At 41.8% G+C, this 22,244-nt stretch overlaps 2 protein-coding genes across 3 annotated transcripts in view; one reads left to right on the top strand and one right to left on the bottom strand.

Annotated features, from left to right (window-relative positions):
* Nucleotides 1-998: 998 nt before the first annotated feature.
* LOC137187251 (growth arrest and DNA damage-inducible protein GADD45 beta-like) lies at nt 999-2,588 on the bottom strand. Its single transcript, XM_067596027.1, has 4 exons — nt 2,346-2,588; nt 2,060-2,161; nt 1,736-1,958; nt 999-1,622 (listed from the first exon to the last, which is right to left on the bottom strand). Exons 1-4 carry the CDS (start codon nt 2,387-2,389, stop codon nt 1,509-1,511), a joined length of 483 nt encoding a protein of 160 aa, XP_067452128.1. The 5' UTR covers nt 2,390-2,588; the 3' UTR covers nt 999-1,508.
* Nucleotides 2,589-9,019: 6,431 nt separating this feature from the next.
* Nucleotides 9,020-22,244, top strand: part of wdr18 (WD repeat domain 18) — a 33,831-nt gene continuing 20,606 nt past the window's right edge. The window contains exons 1-5 of one of the 2 annotated variants that reach the window (XM_067596015.1): nt 9,020-9,313; nt 11,244-11,354; nt 12,982-13,115; nt 15,349-15,490; nt 20,010-20,153. In XM_067596015.1, the coding sequence (XP_067452116.1) occupies nt 9,104-9,313; nt 11,244-11,354; nt 12,982-13,115; nt 15,349-15,490; nt 20,010-20,153 (741 nt within the window). In that variant the 5' untranslated portion in view covers nt 9,020-9,103. The remainder of the gene's footprint in view (nt 9,314-11,243; nt 11,355-12,981; nt 13,116-15,348; nt 15,491-20,009; nt 20,154-22,244) is intronic. The other variant, XM_067596014.1, reaches the window with a different exon arrangement.

Raw genomic sequence — 22,244 nt, 5'->3', positions numbered from 1 at the left:
TTAATGTTCACTAAAGCAGGTTCCCAGTGTTCCCAGTGTTCCCAGTGTGTTAAACCAGCAGTCAGGTGTCTGTAATCATTCCTCCTGTTCATACTGGATATTAAAAGATCCTTCAAATGTGCTTTCAATAGAAGTGATGGAGGATAAAATCCACAGTGTGTCCACACAGTCATTTAAAGTCTGTGTGAAGCTTCTATTCAGCTTCATCAGTCTGAGTTAGTCATATCAAGTGGATATCTGACACATTTACAGTCTTTTTAGCATCAAATTCCCTCTTTGTGTTTCCTCGGACAGTGTTTCCCTGTTGAAGCTTCATATTAGCTTCAGACTGTGGATTTTGTCCTCCATCACTTCCATTGTAAGGTCATTATGAAGGGATCTTCTAATGGTCAGTATGAACAGGAGGAATGATTACAGCTTTAATGCTCATTTAACTGACTGCTGGTTTCAGTCTGTCCTCATTCAGCAGCATCAGGTCAAGTTCTTCTGCAGCAGATTGTTGTTTTGACCAACAAGACTTCTGAAGACGTCGACTTTCATACAATTTTTAGACCAAATGATTAATTGATGAATTGTGTCTCAGTAATAAAGACACATAATCACGTCTGTGGTTCAGTTCCTGCAGTGAACCTTTGCTGTCACTGTCTGATAGACAATAAAAAACATATTATTTAAAAAAAAACATAACCTTTGTTTGAATATAGTTATTTATAGTTAGGTTGAATAAAGGTAATATTAAAGTCTTTCTGTGTTTGTCCTTCTAGTTTTGATGTTTTTTTTCTTCATCAGAAGTAAATGGACTGAGGTGTCCACATACTTTTGGCCATGTGATGAATTTAATCACTGAACACAAAGTCACTGCTGGTATTAAACGCTGTGATGTAACTGTGACTCATCACTGCAAGATGATGATTCACACACACACACACACACACACACACACACACACACACACACACACACACACCTCCCGGATGAACCACTCAGAAATCAATAACTTCTTCATCAATAATTTATTCATCAGATCATTAAACAGGTAAATTCAGGTGTTTTATATTATAAAATCTCTTCAGTTTAAATAATCAGTCAGTGTGTGACGTCACATAGTCTGTCAGCAGACAGGTGAGCAAACACCTGCCTCACCTGCAGCTCAGTCCGGAGCTTCACGCGCAGCTCCTCACTTCCTCCAGCTGCTGTCACTCAGTCATGTGACACCAGCTCCCCCCCCCCCACCCCACCCGCTACCCCCCATCTCTGCAGGACCAGGACCCTCCTGCACGGGCCTCCAGAACCCGCCAGGTCCCGGCGGTTCACGCGCCCCGCAAATCAATCACGCAAATCCGGCGGCGAGGCCGGTTCGGTTCGGTTCGGTTCGGTTCGGTCCGGTCCCCTCTCTTCATTCAAACACCGTTAGTCCTCTTCTGCACGAGGACGGCTGTTTGGACTGTTTCCACTTCTTCGCTCCGCTCCGCAGCGGTCTGACTCGGCTCGGTTCGGTTCGGTTCGGCTCAGCGGGCCTGCAGCTCCAGACAGGGGACCCACTGGTTCCTGCAGCGGCTCTCCTCACAGAAGCTGCTGACGTCCTGCAGGGCCTGGCACTGCATTGGCTGCACCGGAGGGTTCTGCAACAGGACGGTTAACGTTAATGACGTCACATGCTTTCATCAGATTACAGCTGTAACAGTAATAATTCATAATATCTCTATCTAATATCTGGAGCGGGAACTGGACTTACAGTGACCAGGATGCAGTGCAGGTCTCGGGGCTCGTTGCCGTTGCTGTCCGCGGTTTCTTCCTCCAGCAGCTGCGCGAGCCGCCGCATACCGGACACCCGCAGGATGTTGATGTCGTTGTCGCAGCAGAAAGCCTGAAGCAGCGTGAAGTGGATCTGCAGCGCGATGTCATCTTCATCCTCCTCATCGGTGGCCAGGACGCACAGAACCACACTGTCCGGGTCCCTGCAGGGCGAGGACAGACCCGGTTAACATCATCATCATCATCATCATCATATTGAGTTATTATTAGAGGTTATTATTAATAAACGCAGAGATGTACTTACACATTCATGAGTTTGGCGGACTCGTAGACTCCCACCGTGAGGCAGTCCTGCCGCTGAGCCGCGACCAGCAGCTCCTCCAGAGCCTGACTCACCGTCTCCATCCTGCACACACACACAAGACGGTTAGAAACGTGACACTCACACTGCACTAAAATCTACCAAACATATCAAGAAACTGTCAGAAATACATAAAGAGTCTTTAACTGAAGATTCAGGATTATAATCTGCACTATGACGGGACTCGTGCAGCCTCGTGCCAGTGCGTAATTACGCGTAAGAAACTTACTTTTTCTCGGTGCTGTTGGATCCAATGACTTCCTCCAGAGTCATGTTGAAGTCAGTAAAATAATCCACAAAATCCAGGATAGTAAAATATATCCACAGCGGAGAGGCTGCTGTCCCGTTATATTCCCGGAATAAAGTCCCAACAGGCGGTAATCCAGCTCGGTACAAAGATCCGTCAGAGTCCGTTCAGAGGGTCCGTGTGTGAGTCTGAGTGGATCCGAGATCTGTGTTGCTTCACGCGAAACTCGCAGGTTTTATTCTCGCTGTCCGCAGCGGGCGTCACCACGCCCGGCCGCGCGCTCTCTGATTGGTCCGCCGCTGTCAATAGATCCCCCGTACTCTGCGCCCATTGGCTGAGCGGGCAGCAGACGCCGGAGATCCCACGTGGGTGGTTTCGGAGAATCCCCCACTCTCCCCCTCCTCTTCGTTCTCCTCCTCTATCCTCACTTTCCCAGTTTGTTTACTGGGAGTTGAAGGAATTTCCAGATCCTCCTCCTGCTCCCAGAAGCTGCTCCTCTCAGGAAAAACTGAGAAATTCACCTGAATCACAAAAAACCCTCCAAACCGACTCTGTGTCCACATGATGCCTCACAGCAAACACACACACACACACACACACACACACACACACACACACATACATGAGCTGTGTCTTTAATGGAGTCTGATTCCTGCAGAAACTGGAGGGAAGTTGGAGCAGGTGACCATCCGCGTGTCTGAGCACGAGCTGCATTGTGTAACTGAGATCTAACTGCAGCTTGTGCAAGAAACAGTTAAAAAATAATAAATGAAAAACTAATTCATCAGAAATTCAGATGATAGTTTTATTTCTCTTTTCATTTCACAGGTGAGTTTGTGTTGCAGAAGCTGCAGCTGGATGATCACCAGCTGATCACAGCTGATCACCAGCTGCAGATCAATAATCAATAACAGATCAAACATGGAAGCTTCATATTCATGGCTGCAAACATGTGTGTGAATGAATAAATAAATGCAGAATCACGCTCATCCTGCTGCATGCATGTTTCATGTGTTCATGCCACATGTTACACACACACACACACACACACACACACACACACACACACACACACACACACACACATACACACACACACACACACACACACACACACAGTAGAAAGTCTGCAGGGTTAACCAGGTGTTAGTCGCCCCCCGGCGGCCGCGCGGCGTCACTGCAGCAGTGAAACCTGCAGGACATGTCTGAACATACCGGGACAACCGGCCCGGGACTCTCCGCCAAACCGGTTCCTCGGAGAGGGGCTCATGCAGGGCGGGGGAGTCCTGGAGGGGGTCCAGGGGGTCTTTAGGGAGGTTTCAGGGTTCAGTAAGGGGGTCTGGGTGCTTCTAGGAGGTTTAGTGAGTGATGAAGGAAACAGTTTCTGCTCTCAGGAGAAAAATGATCCAGAAACAAACCTGCAGGTTCAGTTTCCACATTTACATGAAATCACTGTTGACTTTGTTTACATTTAATGTTTTTTTACACTTGAACAGATGAAGTCCAACAAATGACAACAAACTAAAGTCTGAAGAGGTTTTTCAGAGACTTAAATTCTGAAATTAAAGTTTAAGGAACTTTTCAGCTCAAAGACTGAAGTTCAGTTTAAACCTTTAAAGATGTTTAGTCAGACATGCAGTTAAAGTTCAGAGATATTTAATGTTTCAGATTCATGTTGAAGGAACTTTTGGGACATTAAACAGTGATGCAGGTTGTTCAGTTTAGTTCTTGTTGCCTGTAAATGAACTCAGAGGTTCACAGTTTGTTTTTATTTATGAAAACAATTTTTACTTTTTTGCAGGTTTTGAGTTGAAGAAACGTTTTGTTCCTTTCAGATCATTTGTTTTTTAAGTGTCACCAGCTGCTGCCTCAACAGGACATGTTGGTGTTTTGTGGTGCTGCTGCACCGCCTGCTGGTCTGACCTGCTCACTGCTACAAGACTCTTTATTTTAATTAGATATTTTATGATTTTATATATTTTTAATGTTTTATTTTTATTTTATTCATTGAAAGACAGATGAGTGAAATATGGAGACTCCATCATGTTTACTGATATTAAATAACCTCATATTCAGATTAATATCTCCTTAATTAATGTTGTGAAACCTTAAAGTCAGTTAACAGAGTTTATTACAGAGAAATAAAAGATATTGATTTGTCATTATTTTTATGGAGTTTCTTCTCTTTTAGTTTCATTAATTCACTTTTATTAAACTAATTTAGCAGCTTTAATAGTAACATGAGTCTATTTAATCTAATGAGTTTCACATTCATTTAACTTGAAAAACCCTGAAAACCTTTTAAATCTGATCAGGATTCAACGTTGAGCTCATTGAAGTGTTTTCATGCTGATTGATTATTGATTAGAGGATCAGAGGTTAATCAGGGTCAAACAGCAGACTGATGAGTCTGTTAGCAGCCAATTACAGCTCGTATTTATTGAAAGTGTGAAGTGCTGATTGGATATAAACTGATCACATGACCAGAAGCAGCTTTTGATGAAATCAATCAGTGATTCTAATCGATACTTAAATCTTGATCCCTTTAGACTCTCAGTGTGAAACTGCTGATCACATGACGCCGTTAGCAGCTGATAGAGTGTCGCACGGTTTATTGATGAGTAACTTTATTTATATGATATAAAGAAGAAATAAAGCAGAAACATAAATACAGAAAAATGACACAAAGACGAGTCCTGAGTGTGCACACTGCTCACTACAGCTGTCCACTGTAACGTGCACACTGCTCACTACGGCTGTTCACTGCAGCGTGCACACTGCTCACTACAGCTGTTCAAAAGCCGTTTTCTTATATATGCATGCTGGACTCTAGTGTTTGTCCCATGATTTTAAAAAATGAAGTTCAAATTTTTTTTTCATGCCTAAAGAGGAATAAAAAGACTGAAACTGACTCATCATTCATGCATGAAAGGGTTAAACGCATCCACAGATCTTCCTCCAACGTTCAGGAGCCACAAACTCAAAAGTTTCCTTCAGTCTGAAGAACAAGCAGCTGCTGGAGCCTGAACATGCAGGTTGATCACAAACACTGTTTAAACGGACTCTGATCAATCTGATCAATCAATCTGATCAATCAATCTGATCAATCAGAATCACAATCAGTCACATGAGAAGCTGCCGGAGGTTCAGCAGCATTTTGACTCGTAAACGATCAGCTGAAGACAGAATTACTGACGATATAAAAGCATTAATTAACATCTCAACAACATCACTAATAGTGTCAAATACAACTTTGAGATTGTTAAATATAATAATAAAGAAGCAGCTCAGTTATTGATTAATTAACCAAATAAACATCAGAGTTTAATGAGCAGAAAGAAAAGTCAACGTGATGCTTTTAACATCAGTTTAAAAGTAGTTGAAGTGTGTTTTCCTTTTAATCTGACTCTGTATTGATCACTGCTGTCATTAATGAAGTGTCAATAGGTTCATTGATTATTGGATCGTCAGTCATTGATTTATTAAAGCTAACAAATAAAAGTTTAATGAACAGAAAATAATCACATGATATTAAGCCTGACCCTGACTGCAGATGAACGATTGAACCAAAAAAACTACAGAAGAGAAAAATATTCACATAAAATTCTTCAAATATCTGAAAGTGTTTCTTGTTTCTTTAAACATAATCAGATTCAAGTTTAACGTGTGAGTTTCATGTGATTTTAAGATGTAATATTAAAATAAGATATAAAAATACATTTCATTTTTCACTTTTTAAGGTTTAAAGTTTTTCGGGGGTTTTGAGGATTCACGTCTTGAGTTTGTTCACTTTTAAAGTTTAAAGAGGTTTTTAAGAAGCTTTTAGTTGTGAAATTAAACTTTAAGGAACTTTTCAGGTCAAGATGAAAGTTTAAGAGACTTTTAATGCTTAAAGTAAAAGTTTAAAGATATATTAAATGTAAATCAGTAAAACGATCCCTTAAAATAAAGCAAAGTCTTCCTCGTGTTGCAGAATCTACCAGTTATTGTCTTCATTCACTGGTTCCTCATTTTCTCCATAAAATGTCAGAAAACAAAGAGAAATCATCAATAAATCATCACATTTCAGAGGCTGGAACTGATTATTTTTGACATTTTTGCCTAAAAAATGACTAAAAAGATGATTCAGTTATCAAAATAGTTGTTGATTAATCTTCTGCTGATCAACTAATTGATTAATCGACTAACCTGCAGCTCCAGAGAGAAAACTACTCGAGCAGGTAAAACGAAGAAAGCTTGAAAAAAAATTACAATTTTGTGTCCAAAATTTCAGTTTCGCCAGATGATTGGACGGGATCGTCCAATCATCGTGTGTGTTAGTGTGTGTGTGTGTGTGTGTTTGTGTGTTAGTGTGTGTTAGTGTGTGTGTGTGTGTGTGTGTGTGTGTGTGTGTTAGTGTGTGTGTGTGTGTGTGTGTGTTAGTGTGTGTGTGTGTGTGTGTGTGTGTGTTAGTGAGTGTGTGTGTGTGTGTGTGTGTGTTAGTGAGTGTGTGTGTGTGTGTGTGTGTGTGTGTGTGTGTGTGTGTTAGTGTGTGTTAGCGTGTGTGTGTGTGTGTGTGTGTGTGTTAGTGAGTGTGTGTGTGTGTGTGTGTGTGTGTGTTAGTGTGTGTGTGTGTGTGTGTGTGTGTGTGTTAGTGTGTGTGTGTGTGTGTGTGTTAGTGTGTGTTAGTGTGTGTGTGTGTGTGTGTTAGTGTGTGTTAGTGTGTGTGTGTGTGTGTGTTAGTGTGTGTTAGTGTGTGTTAGTGTGTGTGTGTGTGTGTGTTAGTGTGTGTTAGTGTGTGTGTGTGTGTGTGTGTTAGTGTGTGTGTATGTTAGTGTGAGTGTGTTAGTGTGTGTGTGTGTGTGTTAGTGTGTGTTAGTGTGTGTGTGTGTGTGTGTGTGTGTGTGTGTTAGTGAGTGTGTGTGTGTGTGTGTTAGTGAGTGTGTGTGTGTGTGTGTGTGTGTGTTAGTGTGTGTTAGCGTGTGTGTTAGTGTGTGTGTGTGTGTGTGTTAGTGTGTGTGTGTGTGTGTGTGTGTGTGTGTTAGTGTGTGTGTGTGTGTGTGTGTGTGTGTGTGTGTGTGTGTGTGTGTGTGTGTTAGTGTGTGTGTGTGTGTGTTAGTGAGTGTGTGTGTGTGTGTGTGTGTGTTTGTTAGTGTGAGTGTGTGTGTTAGTGTGTGTTAGTGTGAGTGTGTGTGTGTGTGTGTGTGTGTGTGTGTGTGTGTGTGTGTTAGTGAGTGTGTGTGTGTGTTAGTGTGTGTGTGTTAGTGTGTGTGTGTGTTAGCGTGTGTGTTAGTGTGTGTGTGTGTTAGTGTGTGTGTGTTAGTGTGTGTGTGTTAGTGTGTGTGTGTGTTAGTGTGTGTGTGTGTTAGTGTGTGTGTGTGTGTGTTAGTGTGTGTGTGTGTTAGTGTGTGTGTGTTAGTGTGTGTGTGTGTTAGTGTGTGTGTGTGTTAGTGTGTGTGTGTGTGTGTTAGTGTGTGTTAGCGTGTGTGTTAGTGTGTGTGTGTTAGTGTGTGTGTGTGTTAGTGTGTGTTAGTGTGTGTGTGTTAGTGTGTGTGTGTGTGTTAGTGTGTGTGTGTTAGTGTGTGTGTGTGTTAGTGTGTGTGCTGGTCGTCACTCTTCTTCGTCTGCAGGTTTTCCTGCAGCTTTCAGTCTTCATTCGTCTCATTAACATGTGATTTCCTTCTCACACGTCTTTAAATGACTCATTTCTTCTTCTTCTTCTTGTCTGGAGGATCATTTAACAGACTGTTGGATTGTTTCTCAGAATACACAGTAAATCTTTGTTGTTGTTGTTGTTTCCATCAGGTTCATCTTTCTCCTTAATGAAGCGTCGACACGCTGCTCTGCTGACTGTGAAGTTTGTCGCTCAGCTGCTTCTTCCTGAACCTCCAGTCAGAGAACAAACACAACACTTTAACACTGAATTCACAAACGCTTCTGATCCAAAGTTTGAGCTGAATGTAGCTGCTTGTTTCTAAATGTTTCAATAATACATTAGTTGTTAATAACCAGAACTTCAGAAATATAATATATACATCCTCCTGAATATCTCAATATATAAATATGTAAATGTCTTGTCATTTATTTTTATTTCTCATTTAATTAATTAGTTGTTTGGTCTATAAAATGGTGAAAAGTGTCGGTCAGTGTTTCCTAAAGACCAACATGATCCTTAAATGTCCACAACTCAAACATCTTCAGTTTACTGTCATCGAGACTAAAGAAACCAGAAAATATTCACATTTAAGAAGCTGGAGTCAGAGAATTTGGATTAATTGATGAATCAACTAATTGTTGCAGCTTTAATACAGTATTTATTATAAAGTGAATGTGAAGTTCAGCGACTGGTACTATATTTACATGACATGTTACATTCAAATGTTACACTACGGAGGTAATAACATGTATTATATATGAAATGTTGCACCATATACTTATTTAATGTTATTTTAATGATATTAAGGTTTGTATTCTACTTTAGTCTTTATTTACGGTCCTCAGACATGTTCTTACATATTTATGAGGTTAAAGATACAAATATTTCACATTTATTCTTTTCTATAATGTAAAATACAACTAAACTATTTACACAAAAACCAAACAACCCAAAAAAAACAAACAAACAAAGACTTCTTTGTCGGCGACTCCGCTACTACATTTCCCACAACTCACTCGGTTTAGGAAGTGACGTCAGGAAGCGTCCAGCAGAACGCCGGCTTCCCGCGTGCAGCGTGTTGCTGTTTGTTTGTAGCGGAGCCAACATGGCGGCGCCTCTGGAGGTGATAGTGAGCTGCGACTCCGGCTCGCAGCTGTGGAACAGCACCGTGTTCGACCCGCACAGCGGCTCCAGCCTGCTGTCCTACCGGGGAGGGAACAGCTCCGCCCGGACACTCTGCGTCCTCAACGGGGAGTACATGCTGTCCGCCCAGCTCGGCAAGAACTTCATCAACGTGTGGGAGATCCAGAGGAAGGTACCGGTGAACACTTTCAACACGCCTGGAGCCAGTTCCAGTTCCAGACTAGTCCTGGTCTGAGTCTGGTCTCAGATGATCAGTTTAGACTAGTTTAATTAAACCTGGCTGTTGCAGATTTATTAACTGAATTGCCTGAATTTGAGGAAGGAAAGTTAGCTTCCTCTCCTCTGCTAAACCTGAGGAGAGAGCTGTGTTGCTATGGCAACAGTCTGATAAAACGTCAATCAGGAGACAAAACACACGTTTACTGATATTTGCACCAAAAGAAGACAAGAGAGGAGCTGATTTATATCAGTGAGTCCAGCTGTCTGAGGACGCAGTGATGAAGACAGACAGTCTTCCGCAAGCAATCATTAGACATTCAGGTGTTGCTGTAAAGACAGTTTAGTGATATTTAGCTCTTTTCCCAGTAAACTGTATGTTTGTTATTGTTTGTTATTATTTGTTGTTTCATATGATGTCATGTCTTTACAGACAGTAATATTAACGTCCACCAGCAGGCTGCTGTTTCAGTTTTTCAGCAGGTGTAAAACGTGTCGATCTTCCGCCACTAAGTGTCGCTGTCGCATCCTCCATATTTCCTCTTCTGTGTCTTATTTCACCCATAATGCAACAGGCCATGTGTGACATGCTTAGTCAGTCCATGGATGTTTTATAAGAGCTGGATACTAGGGATGCACGATATTATCGGCACGTCGTCGGTATCGGCCGATAAAAGCTCTAAAATGAAATATCAGCATCAGCGAATTCTGCCGATCATGAGAGGCCGACATGTCGCCATCTGCTCCGCCGCCTGACTGTGTTTCCCTTGATGGACTGTGTCACCCTGACGGTCCCGGTGTTTCCTCCGCAGGCTGCACTTCACTCAGCTGCTTCTTCCCACTTTAACCTGAAACAAACCGGGGCTCGCTGTTCCACATAGAGAGCCGAGGCTAACGTTAGCTAGGAGGCTAGCTGGCTGTGCTTCCCTCCGGTCATGCTGCGGCTAACGCTCCGCTAGCCTCCCAGCTAACGTTAGCCCCGGCTCTCCACGTGGATCCAACCGGAGCACCGAGCCCCGGTTTGTTATTCTACAACAATGAGAAATATCTGCATATCGGATATCAGCAAAAAAATCCAATATCGTGCATCCCTACTGGATACCTGACTGACTGGGAGGCTGAAGTACCGTGAAAAACACAACGTTAGAGATCTTTGATGTTATTATGAGAAGTGTAAGTGAAGAAAAAGACCTGCTGTAGTCTCACGCTGCTGCTAGCGAAAGCAACAGGATGTTGACTGCAGTTCACTTAACGGCCACCGGTGTCACTAGTGAGAAGAGTTTCTGACTCTTACATATAGAAGCTTTAAGTGTCTAAAACAAATCTGACTAAAGTTAGACTTAAGTCAAAGACTTAAGTCTGTTTTTATGCAGCTGGTCTGTGACACAGTTTCTGTTACTGCTGCGTGTGTGTGTGTGTGTGTGTGTGTGTGTTGTTTTGTCCAGATGTTATACAGATGTGGAGATCAGTTTGTAATACTGCTGTTGTTATATCTTTTATTCTGTGTGAAGCTGTCAGTCATGTTAACGTGCTGCAGATGATGTAATCATCTGTATAGTCAGCTGTCTGCTTTACTGATATTTTAATCTAGTTTTAAAATAACTCAGTGGACAGAATGTTAGTTTTTCAAGTGCGACTATTTATAATTTTTTCGCAAATTCAGTATACGTAAAATGAAACAGACCAATAGAAAACTAAACTTTCTGTTATAACTCAGGCTGCTAAATAAAAACAACAACAATTTAAAACATATAAAAGTATGGACTAATGTTATTATTAATCTGTATCCAGTCATGTTTTTTATTTAGTTTTTATTGAATGTAAAAAGAGAGAAAAAGTCAACAGGAAATGAATGAATTAAATGTGACTTCCTGTTTGGTGTCCAGGATCAGCTGCAGCAGAAGATCGTGTGTCCAGGTGTGGTCACCTGTCTGACCGCCTCACCTGACGGTCTCTTCCTGGCTGCAGGCGTCGCCGAGGCTGTTTACCTGTGGGAGGTGAGCTGCTGCTTCTTCTTCTGTGGTTCCGATGTTTTTTTCTGAAAGGGTTCCAGTGAGAACGTCACATAACATATAAAACACATCAGAAACAGGTCACATGGTTTTTATCTTCTCTGATCATTTCTATCCAATAAACTTTCATCCCTGATCAATAAATATGAAGCTATTTCTCCTCTATGTTCATTTTTTGTTGTTTTATCTGATCAACAGTCTAAAACTCCAAAATATGATTATATATTCATTAATATCAAATTATTAATATTTAATATTCTGTGAATTAAAATGTAAAAAACAGCAAAGTGTCACTTTTGAGAAGCTGAACATTTTCTTCTGATTGATTGATTACAGCTGTGAACATGTTTGTTTTCTCTGCTTACAACAGGAAGTTGATCAAACTATTAAACATCAAATATCATAAATCAGCTTCATGTTGCTGTGAACAGACTTTACTTTGGTTAAAACGTCACAATATTAATGAAACTTTCCTGAAATACTCTGATTAGTGTTGAAATGTAGTAAAAACACTTCACACCTGATCACATGATCACATGATCACATGATCAGCTCAGACTGTTTTTCAGCTGCGAAGAACAAACAGTAAAAACATCTGGAACAAAAGCAGCTTTCATTGGTCCTGTTCACACCTGCTATTAACATCCGTCTCTGCTGATCTGATCACAAGTGGACAACTCTAAAGTCCAGGTGTGAACGCACCCCAGACGCATTGAGATCTGACCACTCAGACCACATTGGGAGGTGGTCTGGGCCACAGTGGGAGGTGGTCTGGGTCATACTGAAGGACGTCTCCTCAGCTGTCGTCCTCTAGTTTCCTGCAGACTAGAACAGGAAGTGCATCATAGCCCCAACTGCCTTCAATTGTTTAATAGCAGGAGAAAGAATTATTATATTTTTATGTTTTTCATGTGAATTAAAAAAACGTCCCGTCTTCCTCCGACTGGTTTGACCTGTTTTTCTCATCAAATTGACATTTGTAATAGAAATTAAACCAAAACCAGAAAATAACTTGTTTTTCGCTCGTCTGTCTAATAAGAATATTTCATAAGTTAAATGTTTAATTCTGTTTGTGGATCGTTTCCTGTCAAGCTGATAATTACAGTTTCTGCTGCGCTGCTCAACATCAGGAGGATCAAACAGCTGATCGACTAGATGTTTAGAAGAAGATAAAACATCATTAATATTAGATCCTGAATGATTTGATCTCCCGCCGTTAAAAACAACCACGAGTTTGATCTTTGCAAACGGAAATCATGTAGGTGGTTATTTGCATATAGAACAGGAAGATCCAATCACAAGTGGTTATTTAAGACACATGATAATGCCAAGTGTGAAGAGGACCATTCATTCATTCATTCATTCATTCATTCATCTGTCTGTTCTCTGATTGGTCAGGTGTATCTGATGTCTCTCTCTCTCTGTTCTCTGATTGGTCAGGTGTATCTGATGTCTCTCTCTCTCTGTTCTCTGATTGGTCAGGTGTATCTGATGTCTCTCTCTCTCTGTTCTCTGATTGGTCAGGTGTATCTGATGTGTCTCTCTCTCTCTCTGTTCTCTGATTGGTCAGGTGTATCTGATGTCTCTCTCTCTCTGTTCTCTGATTGGTCAGGTGTCCACAGGTAAGCTGCTGTCTGTCCTCAGTCGTCACTATCAGGACGTCACCTGTCTGAAGTTCACAGATGACAGCAGCCATTTTGTGTCTGGAGGAAAAGACAACTTGGCTCTGGTGTGGAGTCTGTGCAGGTAGGACACACCTGGTCCTGGTCTAGGCCCTGGTCTAGGTCCTGGTCCTGGTCCTGGTCCTGGTCCTGGTCCAGTCAGACTGGAATCTGTGTTCTTGTCTGTTCTTGTGTTCTTGTTCTCGTCATCAGTCACAGCACGACTACTGTTCTCATTCAAAGTCCACATCCAGCCAAGTGTTCTTGCTCCGGCTGTTTTACCCAGAATGCTTTGGGAGCTGACCTGTGTGGACTTCAGACAGCCAAGTATCCCAGAATGCATTTCTGGGAGATTTTGAGGCTCACACTCTTGTAATTGTTGACTAGGATTATTAATATGTCACTTTATGAAGTTTTAATGTGTTTTCAAGTGAGAAACATTTAGATTCCCATTATCAGTCGGTTTATACAAATAACCAGAAATCTGCTCCGATGTTTTGGGAGCCGCTGGCGGGGTGATCAGCTGCTAGCAGCGCGCCAGACGATCAGCTGGTCAACATGATCTGATGAACTGGCCTGTGCAGCTGTTTGGTGATTCACTGCTGGCTCTGAAGTTGTGTTGATGTTTAATCACCAGAGGGAGCTGAGCTGAGCTGCTGCTGGCTTCAGCAACGACGCTGCTGTTTGCAGGAGGATCTGTTCATTCTGACTGTATTTCTGAGCAGCAACTGATTTTAAAACATATTTTAGTCGATCAGTTAAAGAGACTTTTACACTCTGGATGTTTGACACTGAGAGTCCAGCAGGTGGAGCTCTAACACTGACAGTTCACAGGTAAACAGCTGAGCAGCTGTTTACAACAGTTGCTGCATGAAGAGTGAAGAGTTTTCACGTCCACAGTGGAAACAGAAGCTCACAGTTAAAGGTGCATTCAGGATCTTTCTGTCTGATCTCTTCAGGTTTTCTGTTGATCAGCTGATTATTTTTCAAATCATGACTATAAAGAAGAAAATCTTCAGATCAGAACCAGTTTTATTGTTAACATGTAAAACAAACAGCAGCAGTAGTGTGGCACCAGAACCAGAACCAGAACCAGAGGCTGAACCCAGACCAGCTGCTCCTCTGAGCTGCTGCTGTCGTGTCGAGGAGGAGGAAGCTGATTGGCTGAATCCTGCCTTGTTCTGACAATCAGGAAGAACTCACTGACAGTGACAGTGATCACCTGATCATCTGTAGCTCTGACCTTTGACCCCCTGAAGGTAACTGAAACCGTCTGAACCCTCAAACAGTTCTCTCCATCAGAGGCTGGTCCTCACAAAGACAGACATCCAGCGTCACACTCAGCTTTCTGATGTTATGATGTCAGCGTGCAACAAAGGATGATGGGAAACCTGAGCTGAATGTTAAACATGTTTTCTGAGTTTTTCTTTCAGATGGATGTTTGTGAAACCTGCAGTCAGAAATAAAACATGTTTCTGCTGCTGGAAGCTCTTTCATCTTCATCTGACCTCTTCCTCACATCTGAGCTGATCTACTGTCACTAAAACATCTGTCACTAAAACATCTGTCACTAAAACATCTGTCAGTAAAACATCTACTGTCACTAAAACATCTGTCAGTAAAACATCTGTCAGTAAAACATCTACTGTCACTAAAACATCTGTCACTAAAACATCTGTCACTAAAACATCTACTGTCAGTAAAACATCTGTCACTAAAACATCTACTGTCAGTAAAACATCTGTCACTAAAACATCTGTCAGTAAAACATCTGTCACTAAAGCATCTGTCACTAAAACATCTACTGTCACTAAAACATCTGTCACTAAAACATCTGTCACTAAAACATCTGTCACTAAAACATCTGTCACTAAAACATCTACTGTCACTAAAACATCTGTCAGTAAAACATCTGTCACTAAAACATCTACTGTCACTAAAACATCTGTCAGTAAAACATCTACTGTCACTAAAACATCTGTCAGTAAAACATCTGTCACTAAAACATCTGTCACTAAAACATCTACTGTCACTAAAACATCTACTGTCACTAAAACATCTGTCAGTAAAACATCTACTGTCACTAAAACATCTGTCAGTAAAACATCTGTCACTAAAACATCTGTCACTAGCGCGTCTCTCCTGATTGGCTGCTGACAGCTGAAGAGTCGATCACACTGGATGGTTGATACACGTCAGTTCAAACAGGAGTTTAGTCGACTTCACTGTATTTAAACCTGAGCAGAAACACAGTTACTCTGATGGGAACCAGTCTGAGGACATTTTGACTGACTCTCATTGTTTTGTGTGTGTTGCAGTGTGATCCAGCTGGATTTAAACCACACCCCTGAGCCACGTCACATCCTGTCCCGTCATTCTCTACCAATCACAGACCTGCACTGTGGCCTGATGGGAGCTCAGGCCAGAGTCGCCACCGCCTCCTTAGACCAAACTGTCAAGGTAAGACTGAGTATATAACACCTGTTCCGTGTGGTTACTGGTATATAACACCTGTTCTGTGTGGTTACTGGTATATAACGTCTGTTCCGTGTGGTTACTGGTATATAACGTCTGTTCTGTGTGGTTACTGGTATATAACGTCTGTTCTGTGTGGTTACTGGTATATAACGTCTGTTCCGTGTGGTTACTGGTATATAACGTCTGTTCTGTGTGGTTACTGGTATATAACGTCTGTTCCGTGTGGTTACTGGTATATAACGTCTGTTCTGTGTGGTTACTGGTATATAATGTCTGTTCCGTGTGGTTACTGGTATATAACGTCTGTTCCGTGTGGTTACTGGTATATAACGTCTGTTCCGTGTGGTTACTGGTATATAACGTCTGTTCTGTGTGGTTACTGGTATATAATGTCTGTTCCGTGTGGTTACTGGTATATAACGTCTGTTCCGTGTGGTTACTGGTAGTTTTTAACATCTAAAAACAGGAAACACACAGCAGCTGAAAGTTCCTTCAGATGAAAAGTGACCTTACACTGACTCTTTCTATCTATTTCATCAGCGTTTCCTGTTTACAAACAAACATGTGTGTTTGGTGGAGATAACACTGAAATATTCTGCTGATAATCTGAGGAGAGAAAACTTTTATCTGATTGTCAACAACCAAATATTCATTGTAAAGCTGTCAGTGTTTCACGAGTTCACTGTCTCGCAGATGACTTTATTGATCCCAGAGAGGAAAAACAATCAAACTCACAGCAGCAGCATCATAAACGGTCCAAAGAGTTATAAAGTTGATATTTAATGGATTCGTCCAGCACTATTAAACATCTGGAAGCTGCTGATGTCCCACATGACGTGAATGCAGCGTTAATTACAGTTTGAGTTTATGTGTTGTTGTATTTTAGTTTTAGAAACGGTCACAGTGATTTTGTGCAGAGTGACGCCTCGTTGTTGGAGAGCAGCTCGTTTCTGCTGTCAGAGTTTCAGATACAAAAGTCTTCCGAGACACTAACGAGCCGCTCGTTTCTTTCAATGTGACGTTTTCTTAATGAGGTCTGGTTTGTTGTTTCTTTATGTCGGCTGATCGTCAGCTGTTTCCTGTCTTAACGACCAGCCGAGTGTCAGAGAATCAAACTGAACTGAGGATAAAAGAGAAATGGAAACAGATCAGAGACATGAAACATGACGTCTTTGTGTTATTGCAGCGTTAGTGAACAGGAAGTGAATTAAGCCCAGTGCTGATAATTCCTCCCAGAGGCTCTGAGTGTAATTGGTGGACGCTCGTGTCTCTTCAGTCTTTGATTGGTGCGTCGCCTCGCTGGGACGGACGCCGACCGGCCAAACGAACGCTCAGAACGCTTTTTTGTAAAACTCATAATATCACTTTGTTCTATAAATAGAATCATTCATGTTGTTGAGTTTGGATTCAGGTCACGGCGGCTTCAGCGCTGTTTACAGACCCACAATGCTTTGCAGAAAAGGAACAGCTGGAAGACTTAACGTCTGAAGCTTCATATCAGCTTCAGATCAACTTTTAAATACAGTTTTGCGCAGAAGGAGGACTGTGTTTGTCCTCCATCACTTCCATTATGAGGTCATTATGAAGGATCTTCTAATGGTCAGTATGAACAGGAGGAATGATTACAGCAAGAGAAACAGCTTTGTTGGTTTAAGACACTTCAAAATGTGAACTTGTCCTTTAAATCAGTTTGTTTTTATGTTTCATCAGGCGACATGCTTTAGTTTGATGTTTTTAACCATTAACATTATTTTCATTTAGGGATTTTCAAAGATCTTGAATATTTGAACCTTCAGTTTTTCAGCTTCATGTTGAACTTGTCATTGTTACTGTTATTAGTTTATCTGTATATGTAGAATGATTTAGTTGGATAGTTAAAGGAAGCTGATTAAATCCTTCAGTTGGAGTTTTTGTGTGGAACGTCGTCGTCTGGTTTGAAATGAAGCAGCCTGAACTTCCTGCTGGGACTCGTTAGTGATGATCCACATTAACGAGCGTTGAACGTGACTCTTGATATCTCGTGTTACCGAGCGTTAGAACCGTCATGGCCGACCTCGTGTCCGCTCAGGTGATGGATGAGGTCGTTACGGAGCTGCTGGGTGGCGGCGGAGATACTCTGATGGTCGTCATGACGATCAGAAAGGTGCGGCAGGTGAGGATGTCGGTCACTGACGTCTCCTCGAAGATAAAGAATGATTCATGGTTTTTACAGCTCAGACTTTCACCTCTTTGACTTTATTCACTTCTCACTTCGCCTGAACGATGTTTCTGGAAGCTGCAGAGTTTGATCCGCTGGAGACGATGAAGCTGCTGATCTCACAGCAGATTCAGACTCCTCTGATTCACAGCAGCGCGTCACCAGGAATGTGACAGCAAAGCTTTTCACTTCCCTGATGGAGAACGTGATGTTATCAACGATGTAAAGTTATTGAGACGTCAATGAGAATATGACTGTGATGTTACAGATAACGCAGCGTTATCCAGAGCACAACGTTACTGCCAACGTGTCGTTATTGAGAACAGGGAGTTATGGAGACCATAAAGCTGATGAGAACAACGACAACGACTGATCGCACAGAAACAAAATGAAAAACAATAATCAGCTGAGTCTCAGATCACACAAAGAAATGACATTTAAACTCTACTGAAACTTTAAATGTCCACTAAAAGTGTTTTTGCCACTGACAGGCTGAGATTGTTATTAGAAGTGTCTGGCTACATGATGGAGGAATAAATGTAAATGAATAATGTTTGTTATCGTGTCTCACCAAGTCTCGCTCAAGGAGAAATGTCCTTGAGAATATTATTATTATTATTATCAGCTAAATATTCAACCATGACTTCTAGCTGTGCTTTCTGTACTCGGACACAACAACCTCCTCTGTCCGACTCTGTCATGGCTCCATATTCAACTGATTTCAACAACAACTCAACTCTGCTGGGATTTCAGAGACTTCTTGATTTCTCCGTGTGGTTCTTTCCAGAATGCTGTCACTTATAATAATAATCTGAGCCTGTCAGTGGCCAAACCACCGTTAGTGGACAGACGTTGACATTGCAGGCTGCTGTTTACTACCGACACGAACATCTGGCTGCTGTTTACTACCGACACAAACATCTGGCTGCTGTTTACTACCGACACGAACATCTGGCTGCTGTTTACTACCGACACGAACATCTGGCTGCTGTTTACTACCGACACGAACATCTGGCTGCTGTTTACTACCGACACGAACATCTGGCTGCTGTTTATTACCGACACGAACATCTGGCATCTAAAGGTTGCTGCGCCAAAATATGTCCATAAACATCATAAAATCTAAAAACCTTTTATATAAATTGGCAGCCATGATGATGAAAAGATGGTAAACAGAATATAAATTTTGCATTGTTTATTTTAGTTATATATTTAATTTTAGTTATTTTGGCACCCTATATATAAACTCCATATTCATTAAGATCAGGGGATTATAACTCTCAACTCGAAAAGTTTGTTTGTACGTCAGAGAAAATTCTAAGTACGAGAAAAATGATGAACATCGTAAATGTTAAATAACTCGTATGTGCTTTAAAGAAGGAATCTGTCGGTGCGACTGCTTCCTGCATGTCGAGGCTTTTGTTTGACAGAACAAACCTTCATTTTCATCTTTGCTGTTTTTCTTTTTTGGACCAGTTGATATATGTTATATAAACTTATATTAATATTATATAAATTATAATTATATATGTAATATATAGAGTGTATATGAAGGGGCACATGTAGTATAGATATGAGTTAGTGTAATATATAGGCTGTAGTGTATATTAGTGTGTATATATACTGTATATAAATGTTTAGTTTGTTCAGCAGGATCAGTTTTAACCAATCAGATGGTGTAAATGTGATGTCATTGATCACCGCTGATCACTGATTAATATCTTCCAGGGAGCGTCTCCTCTCACCGTCCTCAGATCCTTTTTTAATTTTGGTAAAATCCCCTCTGACATAAATCACAGGAGGCGGAGTCTCGGTAATGACACGTCAGCTCGCTGTGACATCACATAACGGATGGTCGGGACGGTGTTGAACGCGAGCCGAGGCGTCGCAGCTGCTCGCACTTCAAATTAGCAGATTTTTAAGTGGAGTCTGGAACAGAAACACAGTCTGTGTTCTGCAGAGCCAGCTGTATTCACTGAGCTGAAGGGGGGGGCAGGGGTCAAAGGTCAGCTGGCAGCAAAAACACACCACATCCAGTCATCAGGACTGTACCTCCCTCTCTCTCTTTGAATAAACTTTATTTACATGCAGACAACAGTGGCTGTAAGAGCTCCCTGACACAACATATAAAAACACAATGTAACACACAGATAAACATGTTCCATGTTCTATACATGTTCTATGATATATGATATGTTCTGTGTTATATGTTCTTTGATATATGTTTCATGTTATATGTTCTGGAGGAGGACAGTTAAATTTGGCAGCCATGTTTTCATCTGACTCTGCTGTCTCTGTGTCCAGCTGTGGGAGCTGTCCTCAGGTGAGATGCTCCTGTCTGTCCTCTTTGATGTGGAGATCATGTCCGTGACCTTTGACCCCTGCGAGTACTTCCTGTTCTGTGGCGGCAGTGACGGCAACATTTTCCAGGTGTCTCTGTGCAGCCAGGTGAGTCTTTACAGCATTTATCACAACACCCTCACATCCTACTGCCCCACTGTCCTACCATCCTACATCACTATATCCTACTGTCCTACCATCCTTCATCACTATATCCTACTGTCCTACCATCCTACAGTCCTACCATCCTTCATCACTATATCCTACAGTACTACCATCCTTCATCACTATATCCTACTGTCCTACCATCCTACAGTCCTACCATCCTACATCACTATATCCTACTGTCCTACCATCCTACATCACTATATCCTACTGTCCTAACATCCTACATCACTATATCCTACTGTCCTACCATCCTACAGTCCTACCATCCTTCATCACTATGTCCTACCATCCTACTGTCCTACCATCCTACATCACTGTATCCTACAGTCCTACCATCCTTCATCACTATATCCTACTGTCCTACCATCCTACATCACTATATCCTACTGTTCTACCATCCTACATCACTATATCCTACTGTCCTGCCATCCTACATCACTATATCCTACTGTCCTACCATCCTTCATCACTATATCCTACAGTCCTACCATCCTACATCACTATATCCTACAGTCCTACCATCCTACATCACTATATCCTACTGTCCTACCATCCTACATCACTGTATCCTACAGTCCTACCATCCTTCATCACTATGTCCTACCATCCTACTGTCCTGCCATCCTACATCACTATATCCTCCTGTCTCAAACACCCTTCATCCTACCTTCTATCTCCTATATATATATATATATATATATATCATGACATCCTGTCTCCTACAGCCGGTGTCCTTTCTTCCCACCTTCATTCATCCTTCGTCCTACGTATTCATCCTTCGTCCTACGTATTCATCCTCCGTCCTACGTATTCATCCTTCGTCCTACGTATTCATCCTCCATCCTCTGTAGACTCTTCAGTCTGATCAGATTGACGTTATTTCAGCAGAATGAAGTCAGTTGTGTGTTAATATCTGTATCTCAACTGTTTGGAGTGTGATGAGTTCATTGATCAGAGACGATCCTGTCTGAGTCTGTTCTGTAAGTAAAACAGAAGATAGTAGTAAATGTCAAGAGGAAGCTGTCGGGTGTAATGATGTGGATGAGGAATGACGATGCGTTTGTGATGATCCGACTCTTTATTCATTCACCGTCTCTCCATCTTTTCTTCTTCCACCGACTCAACATGCTGTTGTTTCTTTTTCACAGCAGATTTGCATTTTAAAGCTCTGTGCTTCACCGAGTTAATCCTCTGAACAAACGAGTGAGCTCGTTTCCCATAAACACCCCCGTCCTCCCCCCGACCTCATGATACTGTCTTCAGTCTCTGAGGATGTTTAAAGCTGCTCTGTACTCTGAACTGGAGCTCTTCATACAACAAATATTACTTAAACTGAGAAAACAAACCAATTCTGTCTTCAGTCTGTGATGACGTTTAAAGCTGCTCAGCTCACAGCTGACTGGTCTAACTGTCTGTCTGCTGCGGCCCAAAACGACGCTATGAGACGCTGAGAGTGAACCAAAACAGTAAAGTTACAGCTGGACAGATAAACAATGAGCTGAAACTCACTATAAAGCTGCAGAGTCACTGATAATTCTCTGTAGGTTCATCACTACGAGCCACAACCAACATACTACTAACATAGATCAGACTGAGGCCTCTTATAGATGTGTATGTGACATAACTGATTTAAGGTCATATCTTTAGATGATGATGTAGGGCAGTGGTAGGCAAATAGTGGCCCGTGGGCCAAATCTGGCCCTCCAGCAAAAATATTTGGCCCCCCTGATGAAAGCTGAAGTTTTGACTTACATAGTTTACATCAAAACTTTAACATTTATCTACTGTAGATAATAAATTAAACACAAGGCTAGTGTAAATCCCACCTAATATACCCTTGTTACATCTCTGCACCGTTGCCATGTTGATGATACCCAGAAGACCTCACGGTCTCAGCACGGATCTCGACATGCAGATCCAGAACGCAGCAGCTCGTCTGGTCTTCAACCAGCCCAAAACAGCACACATCACCCCGCTGTTCATCTCCCTCCACTGGCTCCCAGTTGCTGCCAGCATCGAATTCAAAACCCT

The sequence above is a fragment of the Thunnus thynnus genome, chromosome 8 (genome assembly GCF_963924715.1).
Source record: "Thunnus thynnus chromosome 8, fThuThy2.1, whole genome shotgun sequence".
Classification (NCBI taxonomy): domain Eukaryota; kingdom Metazoa; phylum Chordata; class Actinopteri; order Scombriformes; family Scombridae; genus Thunnus; species Thunnus thynnus.
Note: the sequence above shows the minus strand (reverse complement) of the source record. Positions and strands in the feature narration are given on the sequence as shown.